Source organism: Drosophila mauritiana, chromosome 3R (assembly GCF_004382145.1).
Source record: "Drosophila mauritiana strain mau12 chromosome 3R, ASM438214v1, whole genome shotgun sequence".
Taxonomy (NCBI): Eukaryota; Metazoa; Arthropoda; class Insecta; order Diptera; family Drosophilidae; genus Drosophila; species Drosophila mauritiana.
Window position 1 is genome coordinate 20,120,596 of NC_046670.1, and position 20,773 is coordinate 20,141,368.

Below are 20,773 nucleotides of genomic sequence, written 5' to 3' on the forward strand. Positions count from 1 at the left end.
GCGCGAGCAGAGCAGAGCAAACGAGACGAGTCCGAAATCAGAAATCCGAAATCCAAAACCAAAACCAAAATAAGTCGCCAGTCTCCAACGCGTCTCGTCCACGGCAGGTCCACTTTGAAAATCGCGCGTTTCGCGGTTGGCAGTTCGAAATTTCCAAAAGTTTCGAACGAAAGTCGCGGGCGTATTGTGGTTACTCAAGAATTCGCGTGAAATTTGGAAAAAACCAAATAACTGTGTGGGTTTAGTTTTGAAAAATTAATTAGAAAACATATATCCAATTTTCTGGGGAAACTCTCGAGTGAAAACGGTTTGTGTGTTGTCATTGTTATTATTTTATGTGTTTCCCGTTTATGGTCGCTCGCACCAGAGAACCCCAAAATAAAATGTTGACTTCATATAATTTGCATAAAAAAAAAACTAAAAAAAAAAAATAAACGCTTAGCGCTGAAATATGAAATTATGGAAATATTCCAACAAAAACATACAACAAATTATCGCTCATACATTTTATGAGCTTAAGCTCCGGTCGCCATCGCATTTGGCTAAAAATTTATAAACAATACGAGACAGTATAATTTGAAATTGTTTATTAAATTCAAGAAATTGCAAGTCAAAATTGTTCTAAGCATTTTTGAACGCAGTTGGGAAAACAGCAGGATAATCAGTGCAAACAAAATATGAAATATAAATATAGAGAAATATTAAGGTATAAATTACTTGAAGTGAACTCAATGATTCATAGAAAAATTAAGGTATAAATTACTTGAAGTGAATTTGTGCTTAGATTAAGCAAATATTTATGCTGATTACTTTATGAATGTGTCATGAGCTCAAACTGATTAAACAGTACATACATAACTAAGTGATAAAAGTATTTCTTTTAAATATTATTTGAAGCTTATCAAAAACATATATGAAATGTGCGAAACATGAGTTATTATATATAGTTTCAAAAGTTTGTGTGCAAAATTTTTTAGCTAATTTCTTTTTGGATAGTAACAGATGTGAATAGTTTTATGTTATGTTAAACTCATAAACTTATTATGACCCTCTGCAAAAAATGTTAACACTCAAAATATTCTGTTAAAAAATAGATTGATTTAGTAGAATTTTATAGGACCACAAAATCGCAAGTTGGTCCCCATTCGAGATGAGCACCACAAGACGCGACGATAATAATGATAACGATAATGAATGAAAACCGCAGTTTGTACAATTCACGAGTTTTCTAACCACAAAATGAATCTAACCCGCATATGAATCTAACCCGCATTCGTGTTCCATTTCGGTTGCAGAGAACAACGTGGCCGCCAGCAAAGAACCATCCATGATTGGCTCGCACTTTTCCAGACTGCAAAAGAAACGCGCCCTCAACAGCTATTCAAATTTTCCCTTATAACGAATAATTCTCCCCCAAGTCGGCGACTAATCGAGATATATACCAAAGATATCGCAGTGCAGCCAGTTAGTTTAAACATTTAGCCGTAACTAGTCAATGCCAAAAATGATAGTGGATAAATCGGAACTGGTGGGCGAGAATGCCTGGGCAAAGCTACTGCCCGAGGAGAAGGAGAAGGCCATCATAGTGAAGATGAGCAACAGTAGTAGCAATAACAACGACTCCAAGGAGACGACGCCCCTCAATGTGGATCAACTGGTGGCAGCCAGCAATCCGGCAGTTGCCAGCGAGCAGAGCGCCGTCTGCCTGGAGGATACCTACAAGCGTACCTCAACCTATGCCTCCAACATCAATTCCACCGGCGGCGAGTCCAGCGGCAGTGGAACTCAACTTTCCCGCAAGGAGTCCATCTTGGGCAGCTTCCATCGGCAAATCCGGCGATCCATAAAAGCGGTTAGCGAATCGCCCGGCCCACTAACGAGGTGAGTGAGATAAGATCTTTCATGTTTTGACCAACATGGCGTATGAGTAATATTCCATTACTCATACGCCCCGTTGAGTGCTATGTTATAAAACAAGGGGGTTTCTTTCACTTGCTCTTGGTAACAAGAGCTACGCTATTTTGACGCCAATACTAAGAGGTATTTTTACTAGCAAACTTCATTAGCGAACAATGAAATTTTTATTTTATCTGCCACATTTTTCCCAATATTTATTTGCTTTCTTTTAATCCCAAAATATTTTGAACTCAAGCGTCTAACAATGAAATGAAATGTTTTTGAGTATTTCGTCGTGGTTTATTTGTAGTTATCCTTTGTGGATTAAACGCCTCATTTATCTGTGTAAATTTGTTGTGTAACTGATTCCAAGAAGCTCTTTGTGATGCAAAATCATAGCAATGCTCTAAATAAGTAAGCTATCGGCAATATTTAGAATTTAACTGGAAATTTCCAAGAACTTGCAGTCGTGCAAGACCACAAATTCGAATATATCCACTTAATCGGTGCCCACACACCTCGATGGCAATGTGTTGTCGGTAAACAAACAGCATTTGCTGCACTTCCCCCTGACTGCATTTTGTGGCCTTTTACTCAAGACTCTTTTTCATATGTTACTCTGATATGCAAATGGAGGTGACGTCTGTTGGTCAGTTTAGAATGGAGAACTGAGAACGGAGAACCGAGAATCGAGTCACTAGAGCGAGATAAACCTTTTGACTTGATTGCCTGAAATGACAAAATTGAATTATTTTGATTTGAGCACCGACAGTGGGTGGACAATTAAATATTATTTCCGCCTGTTGATTCTGGCTCAGCGTGTGATTTAGATCCAGATATATGTACATACATGTGTGGAGATACTGATTCAGATGCTGGCTGCCTTAATTGGGAATAGAGACTCGGCGGTACCCGTGCCGAAATGAACGCCCCTGACATTACGCATGTGTCTGTTTACCGAGCATTAATGCCGCGGCAAACTCCGCGCTGTTTATAAGAACGTTCTCCCAGAGAACCGATAACCGAGTGCCCAGAGTCAACGACTTGCACCTGCCCCTGCCTTGACATAAATTTGCATAATGCGCCGCCGCGGAGCCTCGAATTCTCGATTTTCGGTTTGGCAATCCACTAATTCACTTGCACATAAGTTAATTAAAAACGTGTTAACTGCTCGGCGGCCGGCCGCTGTTGGCTTACACTAATTTTCTGGCATTTGGCCAGAATCAAGAATCCGCGGGAATTTCCTGTGTGGATGCCGAGAATTATGCTTGCTACTCACGGACACACCGCCCATAAATAGATATTGAGTGCTTTCGATGCTGATATATTGTGCCCTGCGGCACAATTCGACACACTTTCTTTTGAAGAGCGCAATCTTTGTCAGCGGCGCACGGTGCGTATGATTGATTTTTGCCTCATTTCCGCCAACAATTGATTTGGCCAATATTGGCCAATAGTAGTCGCCGATCGTGCGCCACTCGAGCCTGTCCGAGCGAATATAGCCGATTGCTCACGATTCAGGGAAATTAATTATTTTTATTATGATAGATCCATTCGATAAGTCGATGTGGAATCACCGCTCAACGACCCGATGATTGTGACCACTTGGCAGTGGGTTGGGCAAGATTCGAACGGTCAATTATCGCACATACGTTGTAAATTGATTTGTGGAAAGAACTGGAATTATTTAATCGTTTTACAAGCGGTACTAAGTACAGACATTTAACATTTAGGTGTTGGCAACCCGCTACAATTAGCAAAATGAGGGGTAACTTGAACAATCATTATTTTGCCTAACACACAGACTGTACTTTGACAATATTGCTAACATGTTTTTTCATGATGACCGCAAACTTGTGCAATTTACCACGTGCAATTTATTATCTTAAATTTCTATAATCTTTAACTAGCTAGTATTTCAATTCATTTGATTAACTTTTGGTGCTTTTGGGTCTAAAAACTTAAGAACCATGTCATGTTGTTTTTAATACTTTACAGCAGACTATTTAAAAAGTGTTTGAAGTGGAATGATGGGTTGGCTGATGAATTGATCCATATTTGACATTTCCATCATGTGATGGAAAGAATAGTTACATTTTCTGAAAAATTTACTAAGCCTCAAGACGTAACTGCTGTCTGAATGGGAATACTATGAAATGATAACTGCTCAAAGGATTACCATTCACAATCAGCACTACTTGATCCTTGAGCTTAACTGAAGAGAGTAAGAGTGTGCTTGATGGCTTGATCCATCTGTTAACTTGTCCATGAGTCCATCAGGTGATTATGAAGCCTACAAGTTGGTCGTGTGCAAAGTCGTACCGCTGATATCAAATATCAGGGCAATCGAGAGCCGACAATAAATTAGTCGCAATGCAAACGTAACTTTTCAACGGGATGTCCGTCAGGAGTCACATGCACCACGGAATCTATTTTGGGTGATACGGAGATACGGATTCTTTTCCATTGGCCGCTAATCACCTAATGAATTGTGATTGAATAAGCAGATTATCGCATATCGTGGCTAATATACAAATATGTGTATAGAGACGTGCAGATATTAGTATTTCACTGTCTGATGGTATGCATAAATATTTACACACATGTCCACATTGATGACACTAATGAAACTGCAGTTATAAATTGAGTTTTATGCGCGCTAATTGGCGAAAATCTTTAAACTTGATTTGCACTCGTACTCGGCTTGCTTTGCCCGCCAGTTTCCGACTTATGAATATTGTTTAAGTGTCTTTTGTCTCTGGCGATTTATTAAAACGATCGGCTGTCAGGCGATGTAACTGTTTATGGACACGCGGCGAATTCGGGACATTAATTGCCTGATTTAAGGGCGAATTAAAGTGGTACAGAGAGAGAAAAGTATAATAATAGCTTATCTGAATTTCAAAAACTCGAAATATCCCATATTTATATTATAAAGGATATAATTTATCAGATATAGATCCAAAATATCAAGAAAATGATGTTATGCGAATATAGTAATTAGATTCTGAGTTCTTGTTTTTCTCTGTGCATAAGGAGAGTTCTTCCTGTTTCGCTCTCCTCTTCCCCTCTTGCGCACTCCTTCCCTTAATCTCTCACAACAAAAGAAATTAACTGAATTTATCAGCTGTTGTATTTCATGCTTGAGAGTGTTTGCCAACGGGGCGTATGTGTGATTTTAGCAACGCGCGGTTGTCACTCTGTGTGTTTGCTTTGCCTTTGCTTTTGCCGCTGCTTTTGCTCTGCTGCGGCTGTGCTGCCGCATTGCTGCTATCGCGTCTTCCACTTTAAACTCAAAATAATAAAAAGCAACAAAGCTGTCAACCGAACGTTTCAGTTTGAGTTCAGCCGTCTTCGCAGAAAGTTATACACCTGCGCCGCGCTCTCGCTCGCTCTCCATCGCTGTCCTCTCTCTCACTCTCTCGTTGCAAGATCCCCAAAAGAGAGGCAGCACGGAGCTACTTAAAACGCATTTCGTGCCACAATTGGCCCAGTGGCAGCAAAGACACCGTTAGAAACAGTTCTGTCATCGCTAACAGTTCACCGTTAGCCACAAAGTGTCACTTTTAACAAAAAACTAACTGTGCAACCGCTCTCTGCAGCGATTCGTTCGGAAAACAAATTATGCTCGCCTTTGTTTACTTCAAAATAAAAACCATATTTGCCTTTCCCACCACAAAAAGAACGCATTTGTGATAAAGAGCACCCAACAAAAAAAAGGGAGAGAAGCACCTCATAAATATCGAAAATACATAAAAAAGTTCGCAAAAATAAAAACCCGCAACCGAAACCTGCCTCACACACGAGTTTATCCAACGATAACGTCATCCGCTTTGCCGACAGTATTAAAGTTAATCTGAAAAGTGCTCGAATCTTTTGTTTTCAATCGTCATAATTGTAATAGCAACTACAACTATAAAACCAAATTATAAATAATAATACCAACAACAAAGTGTAGCCAAGGTTGCCGCGAACTGTTTCGTTTCGTTGTTGTTTTGCCCGGTGGAGGAGCTGTCAACTCAACATCTCTGCCGACGTCGCTGTTGCCGTTACATTTCAGTTGCTGCCATCGCATAAAAACCAAACAGAGATCCCCAAACGGCGACAGAAACAGCAAATTTACATAGCAATATACACGTTACACAACGCAGCAGCGCGTGCCAGTGCAAAATCCCGAAAACCCGTAGCCAAATCGGAATCGGAATCCTTGAGTCCATACAAAACACCACGAAATTCCTTTTGGCCAAAATGAAGCGTCTGATGACCTGGGAGCGCGATCTGGTGGATGCCATGTATGAGTAAGTTGGTAGTGCCACAAGTACACTCACCAAAAAATATACACATTAATATAAGAATAGTTTGTACAAAGGGGCAATCTTTAGGTTTGCAGCATATCGTTTTAGGCTTTAATTTTAGTATATTTTAAATGGTGACCAATTACTATGAATAGTTTAAGATGACTAATCTGTTAGTCACTGAAATATTGCCACATATGTATCAGTTCGAAGTAAAAACCACTTCGTTTTTGCTCCGTGTAAAATCCTGGCTTAAATGCCCCCAGCTAAACGATTTCATTTATCGCATGCGGCTTTTAAGTTTATGGACGGGTTTCCAAATGCATTGTTTGCAAGCGAGAAGAAGCAGCACGTGCTAGCCGCCACAAGAGAAAAACATAACAAATGGCAGCAAAACTAGTTTGTTTTCATTGAACTCGCGAGCAGAGTGAACTTGTGACAGAGAGCAAGGCGACGCATCGTGCACATGGGTATGAGATATAGTGTGTGGCATATAGGGTACAGTACGAACAAAAAAAACCAAAACAAAACAAAACAAGGCGTATATAATGAGCATGGCATGGCAACCGAACTCTTATAATGAAATGCTGCATCAGCTGCTGCTGTCGGCGTATAAGAGTGGCACATGTGTTTGAGATCCATCTACCCCCCAACCCCAAGGGAACTCTCTCTCTCGGCATCCCTCTATCTCTCTCCTACACAGGAAGCCGGGTGACGTGACCCTGTCTGCCTCACATCAATCTACACAGAGAGAAAAAGAAGCAAATTGAAGTTAGGTTGTTTGTATGTTACTAATAATTTATCACCTTAATCGTATCATAAATGTTTTATTTAAACTATCTGTTTATATGTTCAATATAGGTTGCTATATGACCTACTAACTAGTTCATCAGCTCATCTCCATTTTTCTTCCTGTGTAAGTGCTGCCTGTGGAATTTAAACGCCGGCATTTACCTTTATGAATAAAATGGAGGCCGGGTGAGAAATGCTTAACGTGCATTTACTTACCAATTTGGCGATATGCCACAGACACAGACCCAAAAAAAAAATAAACACACTTGGGGCTTGCCAAAGGATTTTTACCTGCTTAAAGCCTTAAGATATTCGAGTTCGCTGCACGCTTCTTTGTTTGCTCAATTTATAAAGCTTCAAGTCTATTTGTGTTGGCCGAAATTTATAACTATTAGGTCTTAACCGCCAAAGATAAACAACATTAAAAAAGATACCAGGAAATTGCTTATCTGGGGATTTTAGGGTGTTACCGCGAAGAAGGTCAAGACTTAGGGCGTTATGCAAATTTTATTTAAATAAATATTTGACTGTAGATTTCCTTTAATGAGCAACAGCTTTGATAGGTAGAGCAATTAACAGTTACAACGATCTCCTGGAAAAAAGAAGATAAACAATTTGAATAGACTGTACTTGAAGTAAATACAAGTACGCCTTTGCGAAAACTCTGTTTTTGGAGTAAAAGTAAAAGTCGGCAGCGTTGCGTTTTAACTCCCTGCCATAAATTGGCAATAAATGTTCCACCAGTTTCGGAACTTTCAACAATAAAACCCACTTTCCAGTGCCATAACTGATGATCGCGTCGCACCTTTTGCGCAGACTGTACACCGAGCATTTTTGGGATGCAGAAAGCGTGTAATCATTAGCTTAACAAGCGGCGCATGCTGATGGTTTCTAGCCATTTTTTTTTTTGGGATTTCTTGGGCAACATTTTCGAAGTAAGCTGCTGACAAGCGGGTTCCGTTTGTCACATGGCCATAATATTTACACAGTTTATTTCTTGTGTACTCTCTTCTTGGCATTATTTACAAGTGTGCCGCCGCAGGCCACAAGTACGGCAGATAAACGGAACTGCGAATGATAAGGCCCCTCCCCGCCGAATGTCCGCCAATTAGCACGTGGAATCGAGGTTGTATCTTTGGCGTTGGATTCGGAATTTTTACACAACTCGAGTTGTGCCAAATGACTCACTTGAGACACGCTTGCCGACCATGACAGCCGGAGATGCCGATACACAGCCGATACTTTTCCAGTTAATGATGAATATTTCACCGATAACTTCAAATGCAAATATCCGCCGGGTTCGCATTTCGCGCTAATATTTACACTGAGACATCTGTTTGGTATTTACTGTGAGCGGAGGAAGGAAAGGAGTGCTTAATTTCTTTATTTGCACACTAATTGAGATCGCAATTCAAGGTGGAAACTTACTAGACGCCATCGGCGGCAATATCTTAACAAAATGCGGTTGATAAATAGACTTGCTAATTGGTTGCTCAATTTATTTGCTCTGGTTTACCGATGAAGACACACGATCCCGGCGTGACTACAAAGCTAATAATATCCCAGCGGGCGCTAAAATTAATGTTTTCGTTTAAGATTTAGCTGGGGAAATTCTGCAGATAATGAGGCTTATAAACGTTTAGCGATCGATTGCGAGCCACGAGATTATTATTGGTTTTTCATATCAAATTGTGGCGTGACTGATCAGAAACATTTTATCATTTTATCATTTTATCATATTTTATCATATAAAAAAGTACAAAGATCTTCGACCAGACTTTGCATGGATTAAGTTTATCTTTTCAGTTTAGTTCAGTTCTAGTTTCAAGGTATTATAAACTCAAGAAAGCCTTTCGAGGTTAAGTCAGTGAACTTTCCAGTCCCACAAGGTTCGGCCTATCTCAACTCATAACTAAGTCACTTGGACTTATATGATCTTTCCATAAGTTTATGAAATCTTCTGCTGACTACTTGCTACCAAAAATAGCCGAACTTCGTTTGGACTGTCAACCGTTTAGTCATAGTTATGGTCGCCACTAAATAAGACCGGCCATATTTATAAGATTGTATATCTTTACACCGATATCAACACTTGACTACAAATGCTGCGATTACTGGCAAAATGCGTCACATCCTTGACGTCACTGGATAGTGGTTAATAACCAGTGGAAGTGGCTTGGAGAATCTTAGTTGGCGCTCTTTCCCTGTAAGAAATTACTCATGGGTCTTATGGGCTCAGACGGGTTCTTTCCGTTTCGGTCAGCAATATTTTCCTTTTTGGCTGGGCTATTTTTTGTTATTGTTTTTATTTTTTCGGCTGTGATTAGATAGATGACAGTGGGCACTCGAGATAGCAGACCAACTTTAAAAAGAGCTAGCTGTTTTAGCCCAAAATTGGTTCATTCAACTTTCGAACGATCTGTATTGGTATTTCCCATGCGGGAAATTCTGGCTATTTTCGAACGAGCAAAGTGCGAGGCGGTGGCAGAACGAACCGGTTCATGGGGGATAAGTCGGAGCGTATTCTATATGCCATATATATCTGGCACTGGCGATCCTGCGTCTTCTGCGTTTCCAAATTAAATCGCCCCAACTAAGAAAAACAAATTCACATCATCGAATTGACGCACAATATTGAAATAATTATATATTATATGTGAGCATAATGCAAATATGTGATCAATTGGGATCCATCAGGTGTGGCATGTGTCAATCGCGGGCAAACACCGTTAATGAGGCAAACAGATAGCCACGTGTGGCTGTGTATTGGTGCGGGGTATCTGATAAATAGGAACTGGCATTCCAATTGTTTATAGATACCAGGCATACATGCATGTGTAATTAGGTGAAATGAGTAAATGAGGCGGCGGTCCAACAACAAAAAATACAATCCGCTGTCAGTGAGCGTAGAACATGTACATACATATATCGACGAGGGGGGGCGGGGGAGCGGTGCGGACAGCGGGACGACTAATATCAACACTGAATTTTGTTTGCAGCGACGAGGGCGAATTTCAATTTGCTCGTCGAGCAGTTGGCAAAAAGTTGTTCGATCGCACAGTTCACACAACCGATACAAAACGTTAAAAAAAAGAACTAAGAACTATACAACAAAAAGCGCAAAAGGCGTGAAATTCTACGCGACATACAAGTTAATTAACCGGCTGAAAAGTGGCGCAATTTGAAAGTTTGACAAACGAGATCATTGCAACTCGCTCGAAATGCTGAGATCTCGCTACTGTGATTTACTAGCCTCTTCGGCACGTCGTCGTCTTCGGCTGAAATATTGCCTGTGCTTTATTTTTATAACAATGACAAACTAGAGCAAGAGAAAACCCTTGATTGTGTTTTTTATATTCGCTAAAAAAAAAAAAGCAGAGCAACAGCACAGACACTCAATTAATCGCAACCAACAGTATTGCCTTGTTCGCTCGAACAAGTCGCGTGATCCCAGGACAATCCATCCATCAAAGGCACCAAGATGTCTGAGCTGCGTCGCAGTTTAAGTCGACTCTCGATGATCGTCTACAGAGCCACCCATTCCAGCGAACAGTCGTGGCGGGAGGAGCTTCTCAGGTAAATCCCAGGTGGACAAGATCGATCATCGAATCGGGGTATCAATCGAAAGATGATCATTTAGCTGCTTGGAGTGTTAATCAAAGTGAGAGTGAAATTTGGGAACTCTGAGAGATCATTGATCTTCAAGCTATTACAGGGTAGAAAGGCTTGTTGTACTGCTTATAGTTATTATTTGATTGATAATTAATTACTAATTCTATATCCATATTCTGGTAAAATCCAGTTAGCACACCGGTTCTACAGAGACCTATGCACTCCACAGATCACATTCCATAACTTTACTTGGTTTTATAATGGCTTACGTGTTCACCCTTGAAGGTTATTTAAACAGCTGAACTCGCCACGATCTCCGTACTATACATAAGAACATGTGTACAGCTGCACATAGATACAGATACATATGTATCTATACTATATATGCATCTGCGCAATCGGATCTATAATGTTTAATCGAATGCGGCATAAATATTTGCCCGAAAGGCGTTTCCATTCGATTCTGGGCGTTATGCCCATTATATTCATTATATATATGTTTTTTCTGATCAAAGTTCATATAAAATATAGAAAAGGATGTTTTCTTCGCCACCAATCCTTTGTTTTTTCCTCTTTGGTAAGCAATGTTCACGAATTCGCTGAGTGGCCAAATTGTCTGTTGACATCTTATGTATATTTATATGCAAATTCATAATTATACTTTTCACTTTTGCCATTTGAAATTTGGCAAAGCGAAAGAATTCAGCAGAACTGCAGGTACAGTACGTTTTGTAAACGTAAATCATTGTCAAATAAATCTATCTACGTTATCGTAACGTTAAAGCATTAAATAGATTAGTTGGAAAATTGAATCATCATTAGTTAAGGTTATAGGGGCTTCCGGAATAAGTTTGTTTTCAACACGGCTTTTTACTACGAAACGTGCTGTAAATTTGTCTGACTGTCTCAGCATGATTTATGGACAGCAATTGCAGGCAGTTGTCTGTATGCACTATATATACTCTAAAGTACTCCACTGAATGCATTTCCTCTGGGCCAGAAAGCGATCCAAGCCAGATCAATGACGTCAGCTGCTGTTGCTATACGAGCTCAACAATTCAGTTTCGATTATGATCATGACCATGGTCAACTTATTTGCACCTTCGATATATAAAACTGCATTAGCAGATGGCCCAATTGCATTAGCCCGTCAAACAATTTGTTGGCCATTAGCCAGGTGATTGAACAACTATTTGAAATGCTATTTAAGCAACCTAAAAGGGGCTTCACCTCCAGCCCTCCCACCTTTCGGCGAGTTCATCTTGTCCAAGGTTAGTTCTGTTTTGACGTCTTTGTTTCAATTGCCTCGATTAGCGCACAGGCTGAGCTTTAATTGCGGGCCTTAACCCAAGGAGCGCTTATCTGGCCTCCAGTTAGTTAGATTCCCCCTGAATATAATACACCTTTGATGGCTCGTCATTTTCCCACTCACTTCCCTATCTCGGAAATCTTGAATACGAGCTGATATCATATTAGTTCATATGTGTCGCCTGTTCCATTGAACTTGTTTTGCACACTTTACTCCCTGGTCGTCAACCGGTTATTGCATTTGGCAAACCAAAATAAAAGTCACAAAAAAAAGCGATTATAAACAAAATAATAACAATAACAATAACAATGGTGGGGCACTCGGTCTGAGCCGGTTTATTTGCATGAGCAAAACATCAGATTTAAACTAACGAACTCTAATGGCACTGTTGTCGCCCGGAGATTTCTACGAATTTTGGCTGAGTTTCACCTGGCAGGTAACATTGTTCTGAGAATTTCTCTCACATTTATGTTTTTATCGATTTTATTTAATTTTAATGAGGTTGTACATGTACATGTTAAATCTCTCACATTTCGATGACTCATAGCGACAGCGTTTTTTTATTTTAATACGAACTTTTAAGCAATCTAAAGCATTCAAAATAATAAGTATTTATTGTTTAGAGATTATGTTTGTTATTGGCCATTTAAATGATTCAGATAGATTTCTTATCAGCACGATGGAATAATATTTACTATAAGCTAATAGTAAGCACTGGTCGTATTGCGTCTAACAATTAACATAATAATTAGTAACGAAGTCTATAAAATAATAATCTTTGAAATATTTATGAGTCTTGTTTACAAACTAAAATATCGTCCAAATATTTGTTCAAATATTTAAGTTCATAGGTTTTTTTTTTGTTTAAAAATTCAAAATCCGATTTAAATACACATACAAATCGGTAATGATAGATGGATGACATGCAAACAACCATTCCGAAACCAATCGTCTCAACCAGCTCAATTAGTTTCCGATTCCATCGTGCCATTAGTTCCTCCTTATCGCCACCTCTCACCCTGGAATTAAAATGGATTTTACCTCCTCCGTTCTACACTCAAGCTCCACTTGGAACAATTGATAATCGCTTTAAAGCTCAGTTCCCCAAAGAGAGTGGGCAGATTTGCATGTATGTACTATGTACATTTGTATATTCTAGTGGATTTCAGTGCACAAAGCAGAAGCAGAGCGGACTGATAAACTGAGTAAATGAGACGAATACGAAATATGTATAAATGGACATGTAAATATCAAAGTAAAGGAAAGTGAAACGCAAACTGCAAAAGTCAGCTGCTTGGGGAAGAGTGCCTTACAGTTAGCGATTACTACAAAATACAGTTAGAGCCGATCGTCCAGAGCTCGCCAAATGGTCCACTCAGTACTAATTCGACTACGGTCTCTTAATAATCATTCCATGTGGCTCCAGTGGATCCCTGGTACTCGTAGTATCAGCAACTTATTAAACATAAAGTGCTCGGTCAAGTGATCGCGGGGATCTTGCGAATATACCTGGTGTACTCGCAGTATCAGCAACTGATAATCGCCAAAGTTTCCATGGTTATAACTAAAATCCTGCACAAATTCCAGGGTATTAAAAGTGATCGTGGCGGATGCGTAACCCTGGTACCCGAAATCTCATCAATTGATCATCGCCAAATGCTCCTCATGCTGCTTTTTTTTATCGGTCTTGTGTTTGTAGTGTGCTTCTCGAGCATATTGCTCCAAGCTATGATTTGGTAAATAAATCAGACATTCGCATAATACCCCGCACTACTGATAACTATAGATTTGTATTATCGGTGAGAGCGACAAGCATCAGTAGTTTTTTGTCTTCTGACTTCCTGTTGTTGCCATCCTTTATCAATCCGAACAAAGGCCGGCTATAATGGACTGATATGATATATTTTTGCATTGTGCTGAACTGAACTTCTTCTTATTGTTATAGAGGGTGTGTTCCACAATTAAAACATCCAGGGTTTTTATATTATTTTCCTTACATATTATCAAATAAGTTACTACGTTAAAAATAAGTGCAATTGACTATATATAGAATACCTTACATCGATAAGGAATTGTTCACCAGACACAAATAAGTGGTCTCTTATCAAAAATGCAAATAGACTAGGTACGCAAATATAGCTTTTGTGAGCCCCTTTGAAGATTGTGTAAATGCCTCCGCAGTGGATAAGAGCCATCCGCTGCACTTGAAAGTGAAATGCCCAATCGAAGCCTTACCCAATAGATCATCCCTAGCATCTATTTCCGTGCCACACTAATGTGTCAATCTATCTACATCTTGTTGTTCCGTTTCAGGTACCGGCAGACACGCTTCAGTTCGCGGCGTGTTCGAAAACGTGTGGTCTTCAAGCACGGCGAGTGCAACGTTGTGCAGGGAAATGTGGCCAAGAGACGGCGTCGCTATCTGCAGGTGAGCGGTGGGCGATGGGCGGCGGTTGTTACGGGGCGTGGCAGTGCGTGGCTATATCTAGTTGCCGGCCCACTTGCGTTCGATTTGTGGGGTATATTTAGACTTCCTTCGCGGGTTTGCATAACGCCAGTCACCGCGAGACTTGGGCGACAATTATGTAAATTGATTTGTGCTTCGCACGCGGAATTCCAAAATTAAATATATGTCGAAAGTATACAAAGAATTTATGGAACATAACCATCTAGTATAATATATTATATACCTAAAGCAAATGTTGTTTGTTTTCATCCAACTTCCAACTTTCCATACTAACCTTTAACCCTTTTTCCTTTTCCAGGACATCTTCACCACCCTGGTCGACGCCCAGTGGCGCTGGACGCTGCTCGTCTTCGCCGCCAGCTTCGTGTTCTCGTGGGCCTTCTTTGGATTCATCTGGTGGATCATCGCCTATGCACACAATGATCTGGAGTACACCAATCTCAAGAACCAGTCACCCGATCTGGTGGCCAACATGACGCACACGGTGTGCGTAACACAGGTCTCCAATATGATGTCCGCCTTCCTGTACTCGGTGGAAACCCAGACGACGATAGGCTATGGTAATCGCTATGTGACGGAGGAGTGCCCGGAGGCGATATTCACGATGTGTATCCAGTGCATCACGGGTGTCTTCATCCAGGCGTTCATGGTGGGCATTGTGTTTGCCAAGCTGTCGCGTCCCAAGAAGCGTGCCCAGACGCTGCTCTTCTCGCGCAATGCTGTGATCTGCCACCGGGATGGAGTTCCATGCCTGATGTTCCGTGTGGGAGACATGCGCAAGTCGCACATCATCGAGGCCCATGTGCGGGCCCAGATCATCCGCAAGAAGGTGACGAAGGAGGGCGAGGTGCTGCCCTTCTACCAGCAGGAGTTGCACATCGGAGCCGATGGTGGAGAGGATCGGCTGATGTTCATCTGGCCCACGACCATAGTGCACAAGATTGATAGGAACAGTCCACTGTACATGCTCTCCGCCTCCGATATGCTAAAGGAACGCTTCGAAGTGGTGGTTATGCTTGGTGCGTTTTATCATATTCACTTCCTAGAAATGTAAACTAATAGCTTATCGATTTCAGAGGGTGTCATTGAGTCCACAGGCATGACCACACAGGCCAGAAGCAGCTACTTGCCCTCGGAGGTGCTGTGGGGCCATCGCTTCGTGAATGTGGTGTCCTTCCGCAAGGAGACCGGCGAGTACGAGGTGGACTACACGCTATTCAACAACACCTACGACGTGGACACTCCGCTGTGCAGCGCCAAGCAGCTGGACGAGCTTAAGTCGGAGTACTCGAAGAGCGCCAAGTGTGTGAATGCACCCTTTGCGGATCGCACGCTCTCGGCCAGCTTGTTCCAGCGCATTGCCTCCGCCGCCTCGGTGGATCATCTGGATCCGGCGAGCGACGAATCGCTGGACTCTGGCCGCCTGCAGATACGCTCCCATTCCATACCCAACGGCGTGCTGGCCAGCGAGCTGGAGCCGCTGAATAACAACAAGCATGGCGCTTCGTTCACCATGGGTGGCCTGACCATCACGACAACGGCGCCCAGCATCCCCAACCTATCCAGTATTAACGAGAAGACCAACTCCGGAAATTCCATAAACAGCAGCAACTACAGCAATAACAATAGCCTGAGCACGCTGACCGGAGGAGGAAGTGCTGCCAGCGGACCCGGAGGAGGCATCACCATTGTGGCCGGTTCTGGTGGTGGAGGAGGAGGCGGTGGTAGACACAAGTCGAATCCCCGCCGTCTTAGCATCAAGCAGGATCAGCTGCCCATCGATTCCATTTGTTGATATTATTAATTGAGTGGCTTCCCCGCCCTGTCCGTCAGTTATCTGATGTTGTATTCTAGTTAAGCATAGGCTCCCACTATACATAATTCTAACTCAAACTAAGCTAAGCGAAATTCCATGGAGAGCTCATCTGTCATAGCCATAGAGCTGCTGCAGCTGTGAACGCCCCTCAAAAATCCCCCTTTCCTGCTGAAGTGGAGACAATCTGATTGTTACCCACCTACTCTACTCTACTTACTACTAACCCTGAAACGATTGTACATGTATATGTCTAGGCTAAGCTGATGAATGATTCACGTTGTTAGCTTTACTTGTGTTGAATTTACTATAGTTAAGTTACAAATTGATATTAACGCAAAGTAAGATGTGAGACCCAGAAACCAAAATGCTGCAACTTAGACAACTAGATAAATCTTTAAACGGCTCACTTAACATGAAATTTATGCGAAGACGCAGCGGAATTGAAAATTCCCTTTAAACCGATTATTCTATAATATTACTCACTTCAATGAGATAGAGAATGTACATTTTAATCCATATACTGTTTCAAAAACAAAAGCTTCAATTATCATAAAGAGTGGACAATAAAATTGTATGCGTATGTGAGAGTGATTGATAAATGAATTTTAATTTTAAGCTTCGCCCAGATTGTGCAAATGAAAGACGGTGAATATAACCATAAGATGGAATGAAAAGAATCTAACCGATGCGTTTTATTTGGGATATTCAGGGTAGTGCATAATATCAATCAAATGAAAGACAGTTCATATATTTTTGTAGTGTTTTTTCTTTAATTTTGACGTTCTTTGTTTAGCTGAGGAAAAGTTTATCATTTTTAAAGCATACAAATTTCTCATATGAAACATACACAAATATATAGCGACATACAAGTACAGGGATTGGTCAAAGGTGCTCAGAGATCCTTGGAAGCTGTTGATAGCACAACAAGGACATTCTTGGTATCTAAACACTCCTCATACCAAAATTTATGTTAATAGAATACGCGAAGGGTTTGTTTTTATGTATTTTTTATGTCCGTAGGCGTAGTAGTACAATAGTAGGTAATAATTAGTTCAATTTCAATTTACAACAAATAATCTTTTTATTAAAGTTGCGCTTTTTTATTGAATTTCGTACTTTTCGATTTCGACTTGCAACAATCGATTTTCAAATGTGCGCGAAATTCATTACAACAATTAAAATACATATGCCTATATTAACAATATATTTATGTTTTGTTTTCGTATGGGATTTCCTTAAGTTGATATCGTATCTGTAGCTGTGGCTTAGTTTAAAGTTTAACTCTTTATGCTGTAGGACATTTTTAAGAATATTAAATATTAATATCTCTTAATCGCTTATCTACTAAACCGTTTCAAGGACAGTTAACGGGACGCTCTAGCAAGAGCAATTATTTTTGTTTAAATTTTTTCGATTCTTTCCCTTTTTTTTTAGTATTTTCTTTAGTTTCTTTGAGGTGTGTTAGCACACTCATTGTTGCTTTAGCCTAGCGCTGGTTGATTAAATGTTAGCTACGTTTAAATTATGTATTTACAGATGCTGTGTGCTATAGCTCGAAAGTGAGGCTAATTTGTGTTATTTTTTGTGTATGGGATTTTGATAAATGCCTTATGAGTTTAGAACGATTTACAACTATTCACCGCTGTGGTAGATCTTTCACTAGATTATAGCTTACAAGTATATGTCATACGCCCGTAATTCATGAAATGTCCAGCAATATTTCCAACCTTTACAATCGTTTTGTGTGTGTGTGTATTTCCTATCGTCTATTTTATACATTTTTCTTTTCATCCATCTTTGTGTTTTCATATTTTACAAGCTAATGTTATAGAGATGTAAACGGTTTCACCATCAAATATTGTTGGACGACGTGACGATGAGAAATGGATGAGTGGGATTGGTTCTGAATGTGAGTTGTTTACTGATTTACAAATTCATGTGAAGCATATTTAATTACATTCTTTCGGATCTGTTTTTGCACGTTTTTCTGTCAGCTTGCCCTTCGGGGCGCAAAGATTTCGGAGTAAAAGAGCTGTTTTATCACAAGTTTTGTTTTTCATTAATTGCAATTAAGTAAAAGGCTTCGCATGCGCTGTCCAGAAGGGACAACAGCATGCAAGACGAACTTGGACGAGTCCAAATAATCAATTAATTAAAAAATAAATAACAATCATGCTGACTAAATGAGTAAACCATTAATGGGAGGATTGGTGCGATAAATGAAACAGCTCCAATGGGCAGATTAGCAGCAGGTGCATCAGATGTTGCCAGCAACATGAGGCATCTAAAACAAGAAGTAGAATATCCAAATCGCCGCTCAGTAGTACAGATAACTGTTATTCATCATGTCGTAGCGGTAATCAAACTGTTGCTGTTGCTGCTGCTCGGATCGATGCTGCTGCCCGCGCTGGAAACTAGTGAACCAACTCTTAGTTGCGGCAATTCGCAACAGGTACTTTCATTCCTTGCGGTGCTGCTGTTGCTGCTGACCTCCCGGCTGCTGTTGCTGCGACTGCAGATGATGCTGCTGTTGCAGGTGTGGAGGCAGCCTCGACTGCTGTTGCTGCTGCTGCGACATCCCACCGACCACATGTTGCGCCTGCATTCCGTGGCTCTGATGGCTATGCATCGGAGCCTGAGTGGGCACGTGGCCATTCAGACTTCCTCCACTGGCCGACGAAACAGCATTTGAGGCAGCCGTAGCCGTGTTGTTACCCTCGGACTTTTCCCGGGGCAGCAAGTAGACAGAGCCATCGGCAGCCTGTTGCAAACTGTAGTCCGCCGGCGAGCAGGGATTTCCCTCGGGATCCCGTAGGTACTGCAAGATAAAGAAATTAATTAGTTTATTAATATTAAGTCTGTGCATTTCCGCATTTGAGTGACACCTACCTGGAAGACATGACGATGCAGCATGGCAAACTTGTTCGAGATGCGCTTGCGTTCGCTCTCCAAATGATCCCGGTCCTGGTTGAGTTGGGTCTTGCGCTTAACCACCGCATTCACCTCGTCCTCGAGAGTCAGGATCTGGTCCAATTTGCGTTTCCTGCAATTCTGGGCAGCGACCTTGTTCTTTCCACGCCGACGAATGTCGCGAATCAGCGACAACTGGTTCTCGCTAAGGTCGTACTTCGACAAGCGCTCGTTGAACTCGTCCATGGGCAGGTTGATGATGTCCGGCACTGAAATGGGTATGTTCAGGGATCGGGCGCGCTTTTCATCGCGTGTCAGATGCTCTTCCTCCAGGCTGCTGCTGTTTCCGCCAACACTGCTGCTGTTGCCGGCACTCGTTCCCTTCGATGCGGTTTTAGTGGCAACCAGAGGCTTCTTATCGCGTGCCTGGGGTCTGGGAAGGGATCCACTTCCCTGGGGTAGCGAGTAGGTATGATTTAGTTGCACCAAATTCTGCGAAGTCCTGGGCGATGGTCGTACTGTATAGTCGCCGGAAAAGGCGCTGCCACTGGCTCCCATGCCGTAAGCCTGATGATGATGATAGTCCTTGGATAAAGCGGGCCCCATCGCTCCTGGCTCACTGATTCCACCGCTGGCCATTCCCGAGGAGGCGTATCCAGCATCGTACTCGTACTTGATACTCTGCGATTGGACTGCAGTCGCGGCTGCTGGTGGAGCTGTTGGTGGCAGAGCCGAAGGTGTCTGCTTATGGGGATCCCTCTTGCCGTACAGTTGATGCTTCTTCTGCGCCACCGGCGGCTGACGTGTGGCGGTGCTAAGCCGCGAATTGTTGTTGTAGCTGAAGTCGTAGGGGCCTCCATACTTGCCCTGATGGTAATCCTGGGCGGAGTCACTGCCCTCACCCCACTCGCCGTCGGAGAGGGACGGCACTCGCTCGGAACCCATCGAACTGACAGCACTGTCGCTGGACGCGTCCAAGCGATCCGCACCGCCCTGTGCTCCTGCACCGCCGCTGGCCAAGAGATCGGCGGTCATTCCTGTTGCTCCAGCTCCCACGGCCGAGCCACTCATTGGGCCCACACCGCCGGACGCTCCGTTGGCCTGGTTACCGTGCGGATTTCCCGCCCCAAGTTGTGCCGAGCTACCGGAGCCGTTGCTAACATGTCCACTGCTGGGCAAGCCCAGAACCGAGGAGTTGTTGCTAGTGCTGTTGTCAACCATGCGACAGAAGCCTGCAATGAAAGATAGTAGGTTAGTTAGTAGAGTACATTAATGGATCAGTAGTTAAACCTTAGTATAATCACTTACTACTACTTGAACCCAAGTATATATTTTAGGTGTTATCAGCTGACAAGTTTTCCATTGAACTTCATATTGTGCGATGGAAATATTTACACTTGCAAATGCAATATTATTTTAAACTATCTTCCCAATTGATCGAAAACGAACTAGTTTCCCAACTGGTGCTACTGCTTTCGGCCTGACCCACTTCAAGTAGACGGTCTTGATTGGGGAGGATCGCCCTTATCGCAAGAAACGTCTTGAGTCACTCGCAGCTTCGATTATTCAGCACAAATTTACGACTAGCATTCAGTTTCGCTGTTCGAAGTGAGGAGAAATACTAAAAACTGTGCAGTCATTTTCCATATTTCACTGGACTTATCTTATCTCGGTCG

At 41.9% G+C, this 20,773-nt stretch overlaps 2 protein-coding genes across 9 annotated transcripts in view; one reads left to right on the forward strand and one right to left on the reverse strand.

Annotated features, from left to right (window-relative positions):
* The first annotated feature begins 1,295 nt into the window (after window positions 1-1,295).
* Window positions 1,296-16,869, forward strand: LOC117144477 (G protein-activated inward rectifier potassium channel 3). 5 transcript variants are annotated; one of them, XM_033309653.1, is made up of 4 exons: window positions 1,296-1,881; window positions 14,218-14,332; window positions 14,670-15,390; window positions 15,448-16,869. In XM_033309653.1, exons 1-4 carry the CDS (start codon window positions 1,496-1,498, stop codon window positions 16,164-16,166), a joined length of 1,941 nt encoding a protein of 646 aa, XP_033165544.1. In that variant the 5' UTR covers window positions 1,296-1,495; the 3' UTR covers window positions 16,167-16,869. The 5 variants fall into 5 exon arrangements, with proteins under 5 accessions (XP_033165544.1, XP_033165547.1, XP_033165548.1 ...); XM_033309656.1 differs by lacking the exon at window positions 1,296-1,881 and adding an exon at window positions 5,245-6,194; XM_033309657.1 differs by lacking the exon at window positions 1,296-1,881 and adding an exon at window positions 5,245-6,188.
* Window positions 16,870-16,935: 66 nt separating this feature from the next.
* Window positions 16,936-20,773, reverse strand: part of LOC117144475 (segmentation protein cap'n'collar) — a 37,311-nt gene continuing 33,473 nt past the window's right edge. For all 4 annotated transcript variants that reach the window (XM_033309648.1, XM_033309647.1, XM_033309649.1 and 1 more), the window contains 2 exons: window positions 19,077-20,329; window positions 16,936-19,005 (listed from right to left, as the gene is read on the reverse strand). In XM_033309648.1, the coding sequence (XP_033165539.1) occupies window positions 18,646-19,005; window positions 19,077-20,329 (1,613 nt within the window). In that variant the 3' untranslated portion in view covers window positions 16,936-18,645. The remainder of the gene's footprint in view (window positions 19,006-19,076; window positions 20,330-20,773) is intronic.

Bases quoted from the DNA above. Each gene is read 5' to 3' on its own strand.
- LOC117144477 (XM_033309653.1), top strand. From the start codon at position 1,496: ATGCCAAAAATGATAGTGGATAAATCGGAACTGGTGGGCGAGAATGCC. The intron at 1,882-14,217 runs GTGAGTGAGATA...GTTCCGTTTCAG, and splicing joins TCGCCCGGCCCACTAACGAG to GTACCGGCAGACACGCTTCA. The intron at 15,391-15,447 runs GTGCGTTTTATC...TATCGATTTCAG, and splicing joins CGAAGTGGTGGTTATGCTTG to AGGGTGTCATTGAGTCCACA.